Below are 20,281 nucleotides of genomic sequence, written 5' to 3'. Positions count from 1 at the left end.
TCACCCAAGGGGGGTCTGTAAAGGGGGGTGATGGAAGAGGGGGTGATGGAAGGGGGGTGATGGAAGGGGTTGTCAGTGGGGTCTCCCCCCCTGTGCCCCCCCCCCCGACACCCGGTGCCCCCCCCCAGGGGAGCTGTTCGTGGGGGGGCCCCTCGGGCGCTGCTGGGGCGCCTGCCGCGCCTGGTGGCCTCGCGGGGGGGCTTCCAGGGCTGCCTGGCCTCCCTCGACCTCAACGGGCGCCTGCCCGACCTGCTGGGGGACGCGCTGCACCGCGGGGGGGGCGTCCAGCGGGGCTGCCAGGGTGAGTGGGGGGGGGGCTGGGGGGTACATGGGGGTTGGGGGGGATATGGGGGGGTTTGGGGGGGATATGGGGGGATATCGGGGGGTTTGGGGGATGCGCTGCACGGCGGGGGGCATCCAGCGGGGCTGCCAGGGTGAGTGGGGGGGGGGGGGGGGGGGGGTACGGGGGGATTGGGGGGGTTTGGGGGGGATATGGGGGGGTTTGGGGGGATACGGGGGGTTTGGGGGGGGGTTTGGGGGGGGGGTTATGGGGGGGGGTTTGGGGGGGGGGATATGGGGGGGGTTGGGGGGGGTATGGGGGGGGGATATGGGGGGGATATGGGGGGTTTGGGGGGGATATGGGGGGGGTTGGGGGGGATACAGGGGGATATGGGGGGGTTGGGGGGGATATGGGGGGCTTTGGGGGGGTATGGGGGGATATGGGGGGGGTTTGGGGGGGTTGGGACGTGCTGCACCGCGGGGGGGCGTCCAGCGGGGCTGCCAGGGTGAGTGGGGGGGGGCCGGGGGGGTACGGGGGGGTTGGGGGGGATATGGGGGGGTTTGGGGGGGATATGGGGGGGGGTATGGGGGGGATATGGGGGGATATGGGGGGTTTGGGATGCGCTGCACGGCAGGGGGGGGGCATCCAGCGGGGCTGCCAGGGTGAGTGGGGGGCTGGGGGGTACGGGGGGGTACGGGGGGGGTTATAGGGGGATATGGGGGGGGGTATGGGGGGGATACAGGGGGATATGGGGGGGGGGTTGGGGGGGGGATATGGGGGGGGTGGGGGGGTATGGGGGGGGGTGGGGGGGATATGGGGGGTTTGGGGGGGATATGGGGGGGGGGGGTGGGGGGGGATACGGGGGGGGATATGGGGGGGTTTGGGGGGGGGGATATGGGGGGGGGTTTGGGGGGGGTATGGGGGGGATATGGGGGGGGGTTTGGGGGGGGGGTTGGGACGCGCTGCACCGCGGGGGGCGTCCAGCGGGGCTGCCAGGGTGAGTGGGGGGGCTGGGGGGGTACGGGGGGGGGGGGGTTTGGGGGGGGGGTTATAGGGGGATATGGGGGGGATATGGGGGGGGTTGGGGGGATATGGGGGGATATGGGGGGGTTTGGGGGGCTTGGGGAAACGGGGGGGGTATGGGGGGGTTTGGGGGGCTACGGGGGGGGTCTGGGGTAAATGGGGGGGGAAATGCAGAGGGGGGCGCAGGGGGGCGCCCAGCGCTTCTGGGGTTGGAGTGGGGGGTCTGCAAGAGGGGCTCCCGTTCCCATCACTTAAAGCGGGCTGGAGGAGGCGCCACCCATGGGTGCCCCCTTGTTGCTGTACCCCCACCCATGGGTGCCCCCCCCTTGTGTCCCCCCCCAGGCCCCAGCACGACGTGCGCCGAGGATTCGTGCGCCAACCAGGGCGTGTGCCTGCAGCAGTGGGACGGCTTCAGCTGCGACTGCTCCATGAGCGCCCACCGCGGCCCCGCCTGCACCGAGCGTGGGTCCCGGGGGTCCGGGGGGTCCGGGGGGTCCTGGGGGTCCTGGGAGGGGTCCTGAGGGGTTTTGGGGGCTCCCGGGGGTTTTGGGGGGGGGGTCCGGGGGGTTTTGGAGGGGGTCCTGGGGGGTTTGGGGGGGTCCCAGGACCCTTTGCATGAGGAGCGGGGGCGTTGCGCAGGGTCCCCGGGTCCCCCCCCAGTGCGTTGTGCGAGGTGCAGGGGTCCCCTCGTGCGTTGCACGGGGTCTTTGTGTCCCCACGTGTGCGTTGCACAAGTCTCGGGAGTCCCCACGTGCATTGCACGAGGTGCAGGGGTCCCCTTGTGCATTGCACGGGGTCCCCTTCTGCATTGCACAAGTCTCAGGAGTCCCCCCGTGCATTGCACGAGGTGCAGGTTCCACAGCGCGTGGTGCACCGGGGAGTCCCCCCCTGGCATTGCACGAGGTGCAGGGGACCCCCTGTGCGTTGCACGGGGTCTTTGTGTCCCCATGTGTGTGTTGCACGAGGTGCAGGACTCCTCTTGTGCATTGCACGGGGTCTGTGTGTCCTTCGTGCATTGCACGGGGTCCCCAGGTGTGCGTTGCACAAGTCTTGGGAGTCCCCACGTGCATTGCGTGAGGTGCAGGGGTCTCCATGTGCATTGCACGAGGTGCAGGGCTCCTCTTGTGCGTTGCACGCGGTCTTTGTGTCCCCGGGTGTGCGTTGCACAAGTCTGAGGAGTCCTCCCCATGCATTGCACAAGGTGCAGGGGTCCCCACGTGCGTTGCACGGGGTCCTTGTGTCCCCATGTGTGTGTTGCACGAGGTGCAGGAGCCCCGTGTGCGTTGCACGGGGTCCTTGTGTCCCCATGTGTGCGTTGCACGAGGTGCAGGAGTCCCGTGTGCGTTGCATGGGGTCCCCGTGTGTGTTGCACAGGTTCTTTGTGTCCCCAGGTGCGTTGCACAAGTCTCGGGAGTCCCCCGTGCATTGTGTGAGGTGCAGGGGTCCCCACGTGCGTTGCACGGGGTCTTTGTGTCCCCATGTGTGTGTTGCACGAGGTGCAGGGGTCCCCTTGTGCGTTGCACGGGGTCTGTGTGTCCCTTCGTGCATTGCACGAGGTGCAGGGGTCCCTTGTGCGTTGCACGGGGTCCCCAGGTGCGTTGCACAGGCTCTTTGTGTCCCCAGGTGCGTTGCACAAGTCTCAGGAGTCCCCATGTGCATTGCACAGGGTCCTCGTGTCCCCACGTGCATTGCACAAGGTGCAGGAGTGCTCACGTGCGTTGCACGGGGTCCCTGTGCAAGTTGCACGAGGTGCAGGGGGCCCCCTGTGCATTGCACGTGGTTTTGTGTCCCTTCGTGCATTGCACAAGTCCCAGGAGCCCCCACGTGCGTCGCACGGGGCCCCTGTGCCCACTTGTGCATTGCACAAGTCCCAGGAGCCCCCACGTGCGTCGCACGGGGCCCCTGTGCCCACTTGTGCATTGCACAAGTCCCAGGAGCCCCCACGTGCGTCGCACGGGGCCCCTGTGCCCACTTGTGCATTGCACAAGTCCCAGGAGCCCCCACGTGCGTCGCACGGGGTCTTTGTGTCCCCGTGTGTGGTGCACAAGGAACCCCCGTGCACCTTGCACGGGCCTCCGCGTGTCCCCTCGTGCGTTGCACGAGTCTCGGGAGTCCCCACGTGCAGGGATGTGTGGGGCGGGGATGTGGGGCAGGGAGATGTGGGGCAGGGAGATGTGGGGCAGGGATGTGGGGCAGGGGGATGTGGGGCAGGGGGATGTGGGGCAGGGGGATGTGGGGCAGGGCGATGCTATGGGGCTGGAGGCTGCTGGGGGCTTCGGGGGGTCCTTGTGGGGTCTCTACGGGGTCTCTGTAGGTCCTTGTAGGGTTTTTGGGGGGGTCTCGATGGGGTCTCCGTGGGTCCTTGTGGGGTCTCCGTGGGGTCTCTATAGGTCCTGGTGGGGCTCTGTGGGGTCTCTATAGGTTCCTGTGGGTCTCCGTGGGGTCTCTATAGGTCCTGGTGGGGCTCTGTGGGGTCTCTATAGGTTCCTGTGGGTCTCCGTGGGGTCTCTATAGGTCCTCGTGGAGCTCTATGGGGTCTCTATAGGTCCTTGTAGGGTTTTTGGGGGTCTCTATAGGTCTCCATGGGTCCCTGGGGGCTTCCTGGGTCCCCACGGGGTCTCTATGGGGTCTCTATAGGTTCCTGTGGGGCTCTATGGGGTCTCTATAGGTCCTTGTAGGGTTTTTGGGGGGGTCTCGATGGGGTCTCCGTGGGTCCTTGTGGTTCCCTATGGGGTCTCTATAGGTCTCCGTGGGTCCTTGTAGGGTCCCTATAGATCCTCGTGGAGCTCTATGGGGTGTCCATAGGTCCCTGTAGGATTTTCTTGGGGTCCCCGTGGGGTCTCTACAGGTCCTTGTGGGGCTCTGTGGGGTCTCCGTGGGTCCCTGTGGGGTCTCCGTGGGGTCTCCGTGGGTCCTTATAGGATTTCTGTGGGGTCTCTGTGGGGTCTCCGTGGGGTCTCCGTGGGTCCTTATAGGATTTCCGTGGGGTCTCCGTAGGGTCTCCGTGGGGTCTCCGTGGGGTCTCCGTGACCCCTTGTAGGATTTCTGTGGGGTCTCCGTGGGTCCTTATAGGATTTCCGTGGGGTCTCCATGGGGTCTCCGTGGGTCCTTATAGGATTTCCGTGGGGTCTCCATGGGGTCTCTGTGGGTCCATATAGGATTTCCGTGGGGTCTCCATGGGTCCTTATAGGATTTCCGTGGGGTCTCCGTGGGTCCTTATAGGATTTCCGTGGGGTCTCCGTGGGTCCATATAGGATTTCCGTGGGGTCTCCGTGGGTCCATATAGGATTTCCGTGGGGTCTCCGTGGGTCCTTATAGGATTTCCGTGGGGTCTCCGTGGGTCCTTATAGGATTTCCGTGGGGTCTCCGTGGGTCCATATAGGATTTCCGTGGGGTCTCCATGGGTCCTTATAGGATTTCCGTGGGGTCTCCGTGGGTCCTTATAGGATTTCCGTGGGGTCTCTGTGGGGTCTCCGTGGGTCCTTATAGGATTTCCGTGGGGTCTCCGTGGGTCCTTATAGGATTTCCGTGGGGTCTCTGTGGGGTCTCCGTGGGTCCATATAGGATTTCCGTGGGGTCTCCGTGGGTCCTTATAGGATTTCCGTGGGGTCTCTGTGGGGTCTCCGTGGGTCCTTATAGGATTTCCGTGGGGTCTCCGTGGGGTCTCCGTGGGTCCTTATAGGATTTCCGTGGGGTCTCTGTGGGGTCTCCGTGGGGTCTCCGTGACCCCTTGTAGGATTTCCGTGGGGTCTCCGTGGGTCCTTATAGGATTTCTGTGGGGTCTCCGTGGGGTCTCCGTGGGTCCTTATAGGATTTCTGTGGGGTCTCCATGGGGTCTCCGTGGGTCCTTATAGGATTTCCGTGGGGTCTCTGTGGGGTCTCCGTGACCCCTTATAGGATTTCCGTGGGGTCCCCGTGGGGTCTCCATGGGTCCTTATAGGATTTCCGTGGGGTCTCCGTGGGGTCTCCATGGGTCCTTATAGGATTTCCGTGGGGTCTCCGTGGGTCCTTATAGGATTTCCGTGGGGTCTCCGTGGGGTCTCCGTGGGGTCTCCGTGGGGTCTCTGTGGGGTCTCCGTGGGGTCTCTGTGGGGTCTCCGTGGGTCCTTATAGGATTTCTGTGGGGTTCCCGTGGGGTCTCCGTGGGGTCTCCGTGACCCCTTGTAGGATTTCCGTGGCGTCTCCGTGGGTCCTTATAGGATTTCCGTGGGGTCCCCGTGGGGTCCCCGTGGATCCTCCCCGTGCCCCTCCCCCCGGGGCGGCGGCGTTGGCGTTGTGGGGTGCTCCCCGTGGGGTCCCCCCCCCCCCCCCTCCGTGGGTCGCGCCGCGGCCCCTCCCCCCCGCGCCCCTCCCCCCGGCCCTCCCCCTCCGCCGCCCCTCCCGCTGCAGCAGCCGCCGCCGCCGCCGCCCCACGGCCACCCGCGGCCCCTCCGCGCCCCACGGCGCCCCGCAGCGCCCCGCACCGCGCCCCACGGGAGCCGCCGCCGCCGCCCGCCAGGCCAGAGACCCCCCCCCCCCCCCCCCGCCGCCCCCATCCCCCCCCCCACCCGACCCCTCCTCATCTTCAGCGGCCTCGGCAGCTGCCCGCAGCCCCCCGCCCCACAGCCTCCTGCCCCACATCCCCGCCCCACAGCTCCCCATCTCCCCCGCCCCACATCTCCCCATCCTCCGGCCCCACATCTCCCCCCCATCTCCCCCACCCCACATCCCCCCCACCCCACATCTCCCCATCCTCCATCCCCCAGCCCCACATCCCCCCATCTCCCCCGCCCCACAACTCCCCGTCCCTCCAGCCCCACATCTCCCAGCCCCACATCTCCCGGCCCCACACCCTCCTGCCCCACATCTCCCCATCCATCAGCCTCCGGCCCCACATCTCCCCCGCCCCACATCGTCTGGACCCACATCCTCCAGCCCCACATCTCCCCCACCCCACATCTCCCCATCCCTCAGCCTCCATCCCCTGCCCCACATCTCCCCGCCCCACATCCCCACCCCACATCTCCCCATCTTCCATCTCCCCTGCCCCACATCTCGCCCCACATCTCGCCCCACATCTCCCTGCCCCACACCCCTGCCCCACATCCCCCTGCCCCACATCTCCCCATCTCCTCCGCCCCCACAACTCCCCATCCCTCCAGCCCCACATCTCCCCCGCCCCACATCCCCCCAGCCCCACATCTCCCCACCCTCCATCCCCTGCCCCACATCCCCCTGCCCCACATCCCCCTGCCCCACATCTCCCCATCCCTCAGCCTCCATCCTCCATCCCCTGCCCCACATCCCCCCTGCCCCACATCTCCCCCAGCCCCACATCCCCCAGCCCCACATCCCCGCCCCACATCTCCCCATCTTCCATCTCCCCTGCCCCACATCTCGCCCCACATCTCCCTGCCCCACACCCCTGCCCCACATCCCCCTGCCCCACATCTCCCCCATCTCCTCCGCCCCACAACTCCCCATCCCTCCAGCCCCACATCTCCCCCGCCCCACATCCCCCCAGCCCCACATCTCCCCACCCTCCATCCCCTGCCCCACATCCCCCTGCCCCACATCCCCCTGCCCCACATCCCCCAGCCCCACATCCCCCTGCCCCACATCTCCCCATCCCTCAGCCTCCATCCTCCATCCCCTGCCCCACATCTCCCCCAGCCCCACATCCCCCAGCCCCACATCCCTGCCCCACATCCCCCAGCCCCACATCTCCCAGCCCCCCCCCCGCCCCCCCCCCCCCCCCCGCCCTCCCCCCCCCGGGCCATGCTCGACCCCTCTGAGCCCCCCCCCCCCCCGCCCCCCGCGCCCTGGCCCCCCCGCAGGCGGCGCCGAGCCCCGGGGGGGGGGATCCAGGGCCCCCGCCCCGGGGGGGGGCACTCGGGGTTCCCCCCCCCCCCCAGCAGGCCCCCCCCTTCCCACTTCCGGCCTATTTTGGGGTGATTTTGGGGGAATTCGGGGCCGGCCCCGTTTTGGGGTGATTTGGGGGTGATTCGGGGCCTCCCCAGCCCCATTTCTGGGGGGGGTTTCAGCCCCCCCCCGGGCAGATTTTGGGGTCCCCCAGCCCCTTTTTTGGGGGGGGGGTCGGGGCCGGGTCGGGGCCTTCCCGTTTTTTTTTTTTTGGGGGGGGGGGGCTCGAAGCTGCGCGGCCCCGTTTTGGGGTGGATCGGGGCAGATTTGGGGCTCCCCGGTCCCTTAAAGGGTGATTTCCACCCCCCCCCCCATATTTTGGGGTGAATTGGGGCTGATTTGGGTCCCCCTCCCCATTTTGGGGTGAATTGGGGCTGATTTGGGTCCCCCTCAGCTTTTGGGGTGAATTGGGGCTGATTTGGGTCCCCCTCCCCATTTTGGGGTGAATTGGGGCTGATTTGGGTCCCCCTCCCCATTTTGGGGTGAATTGGGGCTGATTCGGGTTCCCCCATTTTGGGGTGAATTGGGGCTGATTTGGGCCCCCTCAGCTTTTTGGGGTGAATTGGGGCTGATTTGGGTCCCCCCCCATTTTGGGGTGAATTGGGGCTGATTCGGGCCCCCCTCGTTTTGGGGTCACCCCCCCCACCCCCTTTTGGGGTGCCCCCCCGCCCACCTCGGGGGCTCCCCCTATTTTAGGGGCTCCCTTTTAGCCCCCCCCCTTTTAGCCCCCCCCCCTTTTAGCCCCCCCCTTTTAGCCCCCCCCCCTTTAGCCCCCATCCCCCATTTCAGGACCCCCCTCCCCATTTTTAGGGGCTCGCCCCCCCCCTTCAAGGTGCTCCTCCCATCCCCCCCCCCCCCCCAATTTTAGGGGCTCCCTCCCCCCAATTTCCCCCCCCCCCCCCCCTTTTAGGGGCTGCCCCCCATCTCCCCCCTCATTTAACCCCCCCCCCTTTTAAGGGGTCCCCCCCCTTTGCCCCCCCATTTTAGGGGGCTCCCCCCATCTCCCCCCCCACTTTAGGGGCTCCCTCCCCATTTACCCCCCCATTTACCCCCCCATCCCCCCCCCATTTCCCCCCCCCATTTTAGGGGCTCCCCCCCCATTTCCCCCCCCCCATCTCCCCCCCCATCTAACCCCTTTTCCCCCCCACCCCCCCATTTACCCCCCCATTTCCCCCCCCCCCATCCCCCCCCCCCCCCCATTTTAGGGGCTCCCCCCATTTACCCCCCATTTACCCCCCCTCACCCCCCCACCCCCCCATTTCCCCCCCATCCCCCCCCCCCCCCCCCCCCCCCATTTTAGGGGCTCCCCCCCCATCTAAGCCCCCTCACCCCCCACCCCCCATTTCCCCCCCCCATCCCCCCCATTTCCCCCCCCCCCCACCTAACCCCCCTCACCCCCCCACCCCCCATTTACCCCCCCCCATTTCCCCCCCCACTTTAGGGGCTCCCCCCCCCCCCAACCCCACCCCCCCCATCCCCCCCACTTTAGGCCCCCCCCCCCCCATGGCGGGGGGGCGCTGAGCGGCATGGGGGGGGCGCTGGGGCTGGCGCTGCTGGCGCTGGGGGCGCTGTGGGGGGGGCGCGGGGGGCGCGGGTGTCCTCCAGCCTGTCCAGCACCCACCACGTGCACCACTTCCACCGGCACCGCGCCGGGCCCGTCGCCATCAACCGCGCGCCCTTCCTCACCCGCGGCGCCCACGGTGAGCCTGCCTCCCCCCCCTCCTCCTCCTCTTTGGCCTTCCTCCTCCTCCTCCTCCTCCTCCACCTCTTCGTCTTTGGCCTTCCTCCTCCTCCTCTTCCTTCTAGTCTTCCTCCTTCCTCCTCTTCCTCATCCTCCTTCTCTTCCTCATCCCCCTGGCCCTTCGTCCTCCTCCTCCTCCTCCTCCTCCTCCTCCTCCTCCTCCTCCTCCTCTTCTTTCTAGTCTTCCTCCTCCCTCCTCTTCCTCCTCTTCCTCCTCCTCCTCCCCCTCCTCCTCTTTGGCCTTCCTCCTCCTCCTCTTCTTTCTAGTCTTCCTCCTTCCTCCTCCTCCTCCTCCTCTTCGTCCTAGTCTTCCCCCACCCTCCTCCTCCTGGTCTTCCTCCTCCTCCTCTTCCTCCTCTTTGGCCTTCCTCCTCCTCTTCCTTCTAGTCTTCCTCCTTCCTCCTTCTCTATGTCCTAGTCTTCCTCTCCTCCTCCTCCTCCTCCTCCTGGTCTTCCTCCTCCTCCTCCTCTTTCTTCTAGTCTTCCTCCTCCTCCTCCTCTTCTTCCTCTCCTCCTTCTCCTTCTCTTTGTCCTAGTCTTCTTCCTCCTCCTCCTCATCTTCCTCCTCCTCCTCTTTGGCCTTCCTCCTCCTCCTCTTCTTTCTAGTCTTCCTCCTCCTCCTCCTCCTCCTCCTCCTCCTCCTCATCCTCCTGGTCTTCCTCCTCCTCCTCTTCCTTCTAGTCTTCCTCCTCCTCCTCCTCCTCTTTGGCCTTCCTCCTCCTCCTCTTCTTTCTAGTATTCCTCCTCCTCCTCCTCCTCCTCCTCCTCCTCTTTGGCCTTCCTCCTCCTGTTCTTCCTCCTCATCTTCCTCCTCCTCCTCTTTGGCCTTCCTCCTCCTCCTCCTCTTCTTTCTAGTCTTCCTCTCCTCCTCCTCCTCCTCCTCCTCCTCCTCCTCCGCCTCCTCATCCCCCTGGCCTTCCTCCTCCTCTTCCTCCTCTTTGGCCTTCTTCCTTCTTCTCTTCGTCCTACTCTTCCTCCATCCTCCTCTTCTTCCCTGGCCTTCCTCCTCCTCCTCCTCTTTGGCCTTCCTCCTCCTGTTCTTCCTCCTCCTCCTCCTCCTCCTCCTCCTCCTCTTTGGTCTTCCTCCTCCTCTTCTTTCTAGTCTTCCTCCGTCCACCTCTTCCTCCTCCTCTTCCTCCTCCTCTTCCTCCTCCTCCTCCTCCTCCTCCTCCTCCTCCTCCTCCTCCTCCTCCTTGGCCTTCTTCCTTCTTCTCTTTGTCCTAGTCTTCCTCTGCCCTCCTCCTCCTCCTGGCCTCCCTCCTCCTCCTCTTCCTTCTAGTCTTCCTCCTTCTTCCTCCTCCTCCTCATCTTCATCCTAGTCTTCCTCCTCCTCCACATTTTCCTCCTCCTCCTGGTCTTCCTCCTCCTCCTCCTCCTCCTCCTCCTCCTCCTCTTTGTCCTCATCTTCCTCCTCCTCTTCCTCCAAGTCTTCCTCCTCCTCCTCCTCTTTGGCCTTCCTCCTCTTCCTCATTCTGGTCTTCCTCCTCCTCCTCCTCGCCTTCCTCCTCCTTCTCATTGTCCTAGTCTTCCTCCCCTCTCCTCCTCCTCCTCCTCCTCCTCCGAGTCTTCCTTCCCTCCTCCTCCTCCTCTTTGGCCTTCTTCCTTCTTCTCTTCCTCCAAGTCTTCCTCCTCTTCCTCCTCTTTGGCCTTCCTCCTCCTCTTCCTTGTCCTGGTCTTCCTCCTCCTCGCCTTCCTCCTCCTTCTCTTTGTCCTAGTCTTCCTCCCCTCTCCTCCTCCTCCTCCTCCTGGTCTTCCTTCCCTCCTCCTCCTCCTCCTCCTCCTCTTCCATCACCTTTCTCTTTCTTTTCCATCCTCTTCCTCGCCCCTCCTCCTCCTCTTCCTCGCCTTCCTCCTCCATTTTCCTCTTCTTCACCTTCCTCCTCTACCACCTTCCTCTTCATCTTCCTCCTCCTCCTCACCTCCCTCTTCCTCCTCCTCCTTTTCCACACCTTCCTTCTCCATCATCTTCCTCCTCTCCTCCTCCTCCTCCTTCTCTCCTTCTTCCTCCATCACCTTCCTCCTCCTCCTCCTCCTCCTCACCTCCCTCTTCCTCCTCCTTTTCCACACCTTCCTTCTCCATCATCTTCCTCCTCTCCTCCTCCTCCTCCTTCTCTCCTTCTTCCTCCATCACCTTCCTCCTCCTCACCTTCCTCTTCCTCCTCCTCTTCCTCACCTTCTTCCTCCTCCTTCCTTCCCTTCCTTCTCCTCCTCCTCTTCTCTTCCTCCTCATTCTCGTTTTCCTCACCTTCCTCCTCCTCTTCCTCACCTCTCTTCCTCCTCCATCACCTTCCTCTTCCTCGCCTTCCTCCTCGTTCTCATTTTCTTCGCCTTCCTCCTCCTCTCTCTCTTCCTCCTCCTCTTTCTCACCTTCCTCTTCATCCTTCTCCATCACCTTCCTCCTCCTCCTCACCTCCCTTTTCTTCCTCCTCCATCATCTTCCTCACCTTCTTTGCCTCCCCCTCTTCCTCCTCGCCTTCCTCCTCCATCGCCTTCCTGTTCCTTGCTCTCCTCTTCCTCACCTTCTTCTTCCCCCTCCTCCTCTTCCTCACCTTCTTCTTCCTCCTCCTCCTCTTCCTCACCTTCTTCCTCCTCCTCCTCACCTCCCTCTTCTTCCTCCTCCTCCTCCCCCTTTCTCTTTCTCTTCGCCTTCCTCCTCGCCTTCTTCCTCCTCCTCATCCTCCTCTCTCTCGCCTTCCCCTTCTTCTTTTTCTCACCTTCCTCCTCGCCATCTTCCTCCTCCACTGGCCTTCCTCTTCCTCCTCTTCATCACCTTCCTCCTCCTCGCCTTCTTCTTCCTCCTCGTCCTCTTCCTCTCCTGGCATTCAGTTTCCTCGCTTTCCTCCTGGCCTTCCTCCTCCTCCTCCTCCTCCTTTTCCTCATCTTCCTCTTCCTCGCCTCCTCCTGGCCTCCTCCTTCGTCCTCCTTTTCCTCACTTTCTGCCTTCCTCCTCCTTGCCTTCCTCCTCTTCTTCCTCACCTTCCTCCTCCTCCTGTTCCCGGGGACACCAAAACCCGTGGGCTCCTCCTGCCCTTCCTCCTCCTCCTCCTCCTCCTCCTCTTCCTCCTCCTCCTCCTCCTCCTCCTCCTCCTCCTCCTCTTCCTCCTCTTCCTCCCCCCATCTGTGGGGTCTGTGACCACCCTGGGGGCTCTCAGCAGGTTTTGGGGCAGTTGCAGTGGTTTTGGGGTCTCTGTGTGAGATTTGGGACCATTTGCAGCAGATTTGGGGCACTTGCAGTGTTTTTAGGGTCTCCGTATGAGATTTGGGGCCATTTACAGCAGATTTGGGGCAGTTACAGTGGTTTTGGGGTCTCTGCATAAGATTTGGGGCCATTTGCAGCAAATATGGGACACTTGCAGCGGGTTTGGGGTCTCTGTATGAGATTTGGGGCCATTTGCAGTGGTTTTGGGGCAGTTACAGTGGTTTTGGGGTCTCTGCATAAGATTTGGGGCCATTTGCAGCGTTTTTGGGGTCTTTGTGTGAGATTTGGGGCCATTTGCAGCAGATTTGGGGCAGTTACAGTGGTTTTGGGGTCTCTGTGTGAGATTTGGGGCCATTTGCAGTGGTTTTGGGGCAGTTACAGTGGTTTTGGGGCAGTTACAGTGGTTTTGGGGTCTCTGTGTGAGATTTGGGGCCATTTGCAGCAGATTTGGGGCAGTTACAGTGGTTTTGGGGTCTCTGTGTGAGATTTGGGGCCATTTGCAGTGGTTTTGGGGTCTCCGTATGAGATTTGGGGCCATTTGCGGCAGATTTGGGGCAGTTACAGTGGTTTTGGGGTCTTTGTATGAGATTTGGGGCCATTTGCAGCAGATTTGGGGCAGTTACAGTGGTTTTGGGGTCTTTGTATGAGATTTGGGGCCATTTGCAGCAGATTTGGGGCAGTTACAGTGGTTTTGGGGTCTCTGTATGAGATTTGGGGCCATTTACAGCAGATTTGGGCCATTTGCAGCGGTTTTGGGGTCTCTGTGTGAGATTTGGGGCCATTTGCAGTGGTTTTGGGGTCTCTGCATAAGATTTGGGGCCATTTGCAGTGGTTTTGGGGTCTCTGCATAAGATTTGGGGCCATTTGCAGCAGATTTGGGGCAGTTACAGTGGTTTTGGGGTCTCTGTGTGAGATTTGGGGCCATTTGCAGTGGTTTTGGGGCAGTTACAGTGGTTTTGGGCCATTTACAGTGGTTTTGGGGTCTCTGTGTGAGATTTGGGGCCATTTGCAGCAGATTTGGGGCAGTTACAGTGGTTTTGGGGTCTTTGTATGAGATTTGGGGCCATTTGCAGCAGATTTGGGGCAGTTACAGTGGTTTTGGGGTCTTTGTATGAGATTTGGGGCCATTTGCAGCAGATTTGGGGCAGTTACAGTGGTTTTGGGGTCTCTGTGTGAGATTTGGGGCCATTTACAGTGGTTTTGGGGTCTCTGCATAAGATTTGGGGCCATTTGCAGTGGTTTTGGGGTCTCTGCATAAGATTTGGGGCCATTTGCAGCAGATTTGGGGCAGTTACAGTGGTTTTGGGGTCTCTGTGTGAGATTTGGGGCCATTTACAGTGGTTTTGGGGTCTCCGTATGAGATTTGGGGCCATTTGCGGCAGATTTGGGGCAGTTGCAGTGGGTTTGGGGTCTCCGTATGAGATTTGGGGCCATTTACAGCAGATTTGGGGCAGTTACAGTGGTTTTGGGGTCTCTGCATAAGATTTGGGGCCATTTGCAGCAGATTTGGGCCATTTGCAGCGGTTTTGGGGTCTCTGTGAGATTTGGGGCCATTTACAGCAGATTTGGGCCATTTGCAGCGTTTTTGGGGTCTCTGTATGAGATTTGGGGCCATTTACAGCAGATTTGGGGCAGTTATAGTGGTTTTGGGGCAGTTGCAGTGGTTTTGGGGTCTCTGTGTGAGATTTGGGGCCATTTGCAGAGGTTTTGGGGTCTCTGTATGAGATTTGGGGCCATTTGCAGCAGATTTGAGGTGGTTGCAGTGGTTTTGGGGCAGTTACAGTGGTTTTGGGGTCTCCGTATGAGATTTGGGGCTATTTGCAGCGATTTTGGGGTCTCCGTATGAGATCTGGGGCCATTTGCAGCGGATTTGGGGCTGTTTGCAGTGGATTTGGGGCTCCGCGTTGGATTTGGGGCCATTTGTGCTGCATTTGGGGCAGCTGGAACAGATTTGGGGCAACTCTGCTGGATTTAGGGGCTCTGTGTTAGATTTGGGGCCATTCCCGGGGGTTTGGGGCCGTTTGCGCCGGGTTTGGGGCCGCCCCTTGCACACGCGTGTGGGTGCAGGGCCGGGGGGGGGTTGGAGCTGTGCGTGCCCCCTCCCAAACGCCCGGTTCCTCCCCCAAAATGCTGGGGTTTTGCCCCAAAATGCCAGGATTCTCCCCACCCCCCAAAATGCCGGGTTTCTCCCCCAAAAATCCCAGGATCCCCCCAAAAAATGCCAGGTTCCCGCTCAAAAATGCCCCAAGAAAAATCCCATAGCCCCCCAAAATCCTGTACCCCCCCCCAAAAAAATAATCCCTTACCCCCCCCCCCCAAATCCTGTAGCCCCCAAATGCCAGGTGCCCCCCCCAAAAAAAAATCCCATACCCCCAAATCCTATAACCTCCCCCAGAAAAATCCCATACCCCGCCCCAAAATGCCAGGTTCCCCCCCCCCCAAACCCCATACTCCCCCCCCCAAAAAATCCCATACCCCCAAAATCCCATACCCCCCCCCAAAAAAAAATCCCATAACCCCCCCCCCCAAAAAAAACATACCCCCCAGAAAATCCCGGGTTATCCCCCCAAAATGCCAGGTTACCCCCCAAAAAAATCCCATACCCCCCCCCCAAAAAATCCCATAACCCCCCCAAAAAAATCCCTTACCCCCCAAAAAAATCCTATAAGTCACCAAATACCAGACCCCCCCCCAAAAAAAAATCCCATACCCGCCCCCCAAAAAATCCTATACTTCCCCAAAAAAATCCCTTAACCCCCCAAAATCCCCCCCCCCCCAAAAAAAAATACCCCCCCCCCAAAAAATTTATCCCCCCCCCCGCAGCGGGCATGACGTACATCTTCGGCAAGGGGGGCGCTGATCACCTACACGTGGCCCCCAAATACCCCATTACCCTCCCTCCCCAAAATAACCCCCCCCCCAAAATAAAATCCCATACCCCCCCCAATAAAGAACCCCCCCAAAGTTTCCAGGTCCCCCCCAAAAAAAAATTCAGCCCCCCTCCAAATAAATCCCAGGTTCCCCCCCCCCAAAAAAAGGTCCCTTACCCCCCAAACCCCACATCCCCCAAATCCCACATTCTGCCCCAAAATCCCCTACCCCCCAAAAAAATACCCCCCCGAAAATCCCAGATCCCCCCCTCCAAAAAAATCCCAGACCCCCCCCCCAAAAAAAAAAACAGGTTCCCCCCCCCAAAAAAAAAGGTCCCATACCCCCCAAACTCCATATCCCCCAAATCCCACATTCTGCCCCCAAAATCCCCTAACCCCCCAAAAAAAAAACATGCCCCCCCAAAAATCCCAGGTCCCCCCCCCAAAAAAAAAAATCCCAGACCCCCCTCCAAAAAAATCCCAGGTCCCCCCCCAAAAAGGTCCCATACCCCCCAAACCCCACATCCCTCAAATCCCACATTCTGCCCCCAAAATCCCCATACCCCCCCAAAAAAAAATAACCCCCCCCCCAAAAAACTATCCCCCCCCCGCAGCGGGCACGACGTACATCTTCGGCAAGGGGGGGCGCTGATCACCTACACGTGGCCCCCCAACGAGCGGCCCAGCACCCGCGCCGACCGCCTGGCGCTGGGCTTCAGCACCCAGCAGCGCGACGCCGTCCTGCTGCGCGTGGAGAGCGCCGCGGGGCTGGGCGACTTCCTGCAGCTCCACATCGTAAGGGGGGGGCCGTGGGGCCGGGGGGGGGCCGTATGGGGTCGGGGGGGTCATATGGGGTCGGGGGTCATATGGGGTGGGGGGAATTGGGGGGAATTGGGGGCAATTGGGGGTATTGGGGATATTGGGGGGGAATGGGGGAATGAGGGTGCCGCGGGGCTGGGCGACTTCCTGCAGCTCCACATCGTAAGGGGGGGCCGTGGGGCCGGGGGGGGGGGCCGTATGGGGTCGGGGGGGGGTCATATGGGGTGGGGGGAGTTGGGGGAGTTGGGGATATTGGGGGGAATGGGGGAACTGGGGGATTGGGGGGATTGGGGGAATGAGGGTGCCGCGGGGCTGGGCGACTTCCTGCAGCTCCACATCGTAAGGGGGGGCCATGGGGCCGGGGGGGGGGGGCGTATGGGGTCGGGGGGTCATATGGGGTGGTGGTGGGGTCATATGGGGTGGGGCAATTGGGGATATTGGGGGGAATGGGGGAACTGGGGGGGGATTGGAGGGATTGGGGGAATGAGGGTGCCGCGGGGCTGGGCGACTTCCTGCAGCTCCACATCATAAAGGGGGGGGTTATGGGGCGGGGGGGGGTGGGTTATGGGGTCAGGGGGGGTCATATGGGGTGGTGGTGGGGTCATAAGGGGGGGGGGGGATTGGGGATATTGGGGGGAATTGGGGGGATTGGACACCGGGAAACATTGGGGACGAATGGGAACATTGGGGGATATTGGGGCTGAATGGGGACATTGGGGACGAACTGGGGACGGATCGGGACGAACTGGGGACAAATTGGGAATGAATGGGGACACTGGGGTGAATGGGGAGACGCTGGGGACAAATGGGGATATTGGGGACATTGGGGACGAATTAGGGATATTGGGGACAAATGGAGACATTGGGGGGCATTGGGGACGAATGGGGCCGATGGGGCTGAAAGGGAAAATTGGGGACGAATTGGGGACATCGGGGACAAACTGGGGACGAACTGGTGACATTGGGGACAAACTGGGGACATTGGGAATGAATGGAGACATTGGGGGGCATTGGGGACGAGCTGGGGACATTGGGGACAAACGGAGACATTGGGGGGCATTGGGGACGAATGGGGCCGATGGGGCTGAAAGGGAAAATTGGGGACGAATTGGGGACATCGGGGACAAACTGGGGACAAACTGGGGACATTGGGGATGAACTGGGGACATTGGGGGACAAATGGGGACATTGGGGGGCACTGGGGACGAATGGGGCCGATGGGGCTGAATGGGGACATGGGGGGACAAATGGGGACAATTGGGGACGAATGGGGACATTGGGGGACATCGGGGGACAAATGGGTGCGATGGGGACATTGGGGGGGGCGTTGGGGACGAATGGGGCCGACGGGTCCGGTCTCGGTGCGGGTATCGGTGCCGCGAGGCGCGGGGGGGTAGGGGGAGGGACATCCGGGGGTGTCCCCCCCCCTCCCCCCCCCCCGCCGCCCGGTGACGGCCCCCCCGCAGGCGCAGGGGGCGGTGGGGGTGCTCTTCAACGTGGGCACCGAGGACATCGCGCTGGAGGAGCGCGGCGCCGCCGTCAGCGACGGCCGCTTCCACGTCGTGCGCTTCACCCGCAGCGGCGGCAACGCCACGCTCCAGGTGGACGGCGGCCCCGTGCACGAGCGCTACCCCGCAGGTACCGGCCCCTATAGGGCGCGGGGACAGCGCCCGCGGCGCCTATAGGGTGCGGGGAGAGGGAGTGCGGGGCGCCCCGGGGCGCCTGTAGGGTGCCTCGAGTGCGTAGAGCGCGCCAAGAGAGGGTCCGGGGCACCTATAGAGTGCGTAGAGAGGGTCCAGGGCACCTATAGAGTGCCTGGAGGGCCTATAGAGCGCCCTGCGTGCATATAGTGTGCCAAGAGAGCACCCTGGGGTGCCTGTAGGGTGCCTCGAGTGCGTAGAGCGCGCCAGGAGAGGGTCCGGGGCACCTATAGAGTGCATAGAGAGGGTCCAGGGCACCTATAGGGTCCCTGGAGCACGTAGAGTGCACCAAGAGAGCGCCTAGAGCGCCTATAGAGTGCATAAAGAGGGTCCAGAGCACCTGTAGAGTGCCTGGAGGGCCTATAGAGCGCCCTGAGTGCATATAGTGCGCCAAGAGAGCACCCCGGGGTGCCTGTAGGGTGCCTCGAGTGCATAGAGCGCGCCAAGAGAGGGTCCGGGGCACCTATAGAGTGCATAGAGAGGGTCCGGGGCACCTATAGAGTGCATAAAGAGGGTCCAGGGCACCTATAGAGTGCCTGGAGGGCCTATAGAGCGCCCTGCGTGCATGTAGTGTGCCAAGAGAGCACCCCGGGGTGCCTGTAGGGTGCCTCAAGTGCGTAGAGCGCGCCAGGAGAGGGTCCAGGGCACCTATAGAGTGCATAGAGAGGGTCCAGGGCACCTATAGGGTCCCTGGAGCGCGTAGAGTGCACCAAGAGAGCGCCTAGAGCGCCTATAGAGCGCATAAAGAGGGTCCAGAGCACCTATAGAGTGCCTGGAGGGCCTATAGAGCGCCCTGAGTGGATATAGTGCGCCAAGAGAGCACCCCGGGGTGCCTGTAGGGTGCCTCGAGTGCGTAGAGTGCGCCAAGAGAGGGTCCAGGGCACCTATAGGGTGCATAGAGAGGGTCTGGGGCAACTATAGAGTGCCTTGAGGGCCTATAGAGCACCCTGAGTGTGTATAGTGTGCCAAGAGAGAGCCTGGAGCAACTATAGAGTGCACAGAGAGGGTCCGGGGCACCTACAGAGTGCCTGGAGGGCCTATAGAGCACCAAGTGCTTATAGTGTGACAACAGAGCGCCCCAGGGCACCTATAGGGTGCCTTGAGTGCATAGAGCGCGCCAAGAGAGTGCCTGGAGCATGCAGAGAGCACCAGGGGCACCTATAGAGTGCATAGAGAAGGCCTGGGGCACCTGTAGAGTGCACAGAGAGGGTCTGGGGCACCTATAGAATGCCTGGAGGGCATATAGAGTGCCCTGAGTGCGTATAGCACGACAACAGAACATCCAGGGCAGCTACAGGGTCTCCGTAGGGACCTCCGTACTCTTCCTGTAGGCCTCTATAGCGCTCTGTACCCTCCTGTAGGCCTCTATAGGCCCTCTCTACTCTTCCTATAGGCCTCTGTACACTTCTGGTAGGCCTCTATCACAGTCTGTACCCTCCTGTAGGCCTCATTACTCTTCCTATAGGCCTCTATAGCATTCTGTAAACTCCTGTAGGCCTCTATAGGCCTGTACTCTTCCTATAGGCCTCTGTACCCTTTCTATAGGCCTCTATAGACCTTCATACTCTTCCTGTAGGCCTCTATAGGCCTGTACTCTTCCTATAGGCCTCTGTAGTGCTCTGTACCCTCCTATAGGCCTCTGTAGGACTCTGTACCCTCTTGTAGGCCCCTATAGGCCTCTATACTCTTCTTGTAGGCCTCCGTACCCTTCCTATATGCCTCTATAGGCCTCCGTGCTCTTCCTGTAGGCCTCTATAGTGCTCTGTACCCTCTTGTAGGCCTCTATACTCTTCGTATAGGCCTCTGTACTCTTCCTGTAGGCCTCATTACTCTTCCTGTAGGCCTCTGTAGCGCTCTGTACCTTCCTGTAGGCCTCTGTACTCTTCCTATGGGCCTCTGTAGCTCTCTGTGCCTCCTTGTAGGCCTCTATAGGCCTCTGTACTCTTCCTGTAGGCCCCTATAGCGCTCCGTACCTTCCTATAGGCCTCTGTACTCTTCCTGTAGGCCTCTATAGCGCTCCATACCCTCCCGCAGGCCTCTGTAGGCCTCTACACTCTTTCTGTAGGCCTCTATAGTGCTCTGTACCCTCCTATAGGCCTCCATACTCTTCCTGTAGGCCTCTATAGCACTCTGTACCCTCCCATAGGCCTCTATAGGCCTCTGTACCCTCCTATAGGCCTCTATAGGCCTCCGTACTCTCCCTGTAGGCCTCTATAGTGCTCCGTACCCTCCCGTAGCCCCCCCGTAGTCCTGCTCTAGGCCCCCGCAGCCTCCCCGTAGCCCTCTGGAGCCCCGTCCCCTAATTAAGGCACCGATTGCAGCCCTAATGAGGTCCCCGCGCTAACGAAGGCCCCAGGCGTCCGGGCACCCCCCTAACGCCCCCCTAAACGCCGCATAAACGCCCCCAAAATCCGGCCGCCCGGCGGCCAGGCCACGCCACGGGGACGCCCGCGGGGACGCTGGCGGTGGCACCGCACCCACGTCGTGGTGGCACCAGGGACGGTGACGCCGTCATATCTGGGTGACGCCGGTGGTGGCAAGGTGGCCGTGGCAGTGACGGTGCTGTGGTCGCGGTGACGCTGGTGGTGTTGTCGTGGGCAGGTCGTGGTGACACCGACGGTGATCTCACGGTCTTGCCTTGGTGACACCGATGGTGACGTTAACGGTACTGTCATGGTGACACCAATGGCATTGTCGTGGTCATGTCATGGTGACACAAACGGTGACACCAACGGTGACATCAACGGC

At 62.1% G+C, this 20,281-nt stretch overlaps 1 protein-coding gene across 1 annotated transcript in view; it reads left to right on the top strand.

The window, feature by feature from the left end:
- LOC136789220 (neurexin-2-like) overlaps nt 1-20,281 on the top strand; it is an 84,161-nt gene that overhangs the window by 48,959 nt on the left and 14,921 nt on the right. Inside the window, 5 exon segments of the mRNA XM_066989198.1 lie at nt 129-301; nt 1,646-1,765; nt 15,629-15,658; nt 15,661-15,809; nt 17,300-17,471. Coding sequence (XP_066845299.1) covers nt 129-301; nt 1,646-1,765; nt 15,629-15,658; nt 15,661-15,809; nt 17,300-17,471 — 644 coding nt within the window.

The sequence above is a fragment of the Anser cygnoides genome, unplaced genomic scaffold (assembly GCF_040182565.1).
Source record: "Anser cygnoides isolate HZ-2024a breed goose unplaced genomic scaffold, Taihu_goose_T2T_genome scaffold_43_1, whole genome shotgun sequence".
In the NCBI taxonomy this organism is placed as follows: Eukaryota; Metazoa; Chordata; class Aves; order Anseriformes; family Anatidae; genus Anser; species Anser cygnoides.
This window is presented reverse-complemented; position numbering and strand designations above follow the sequence as displayed.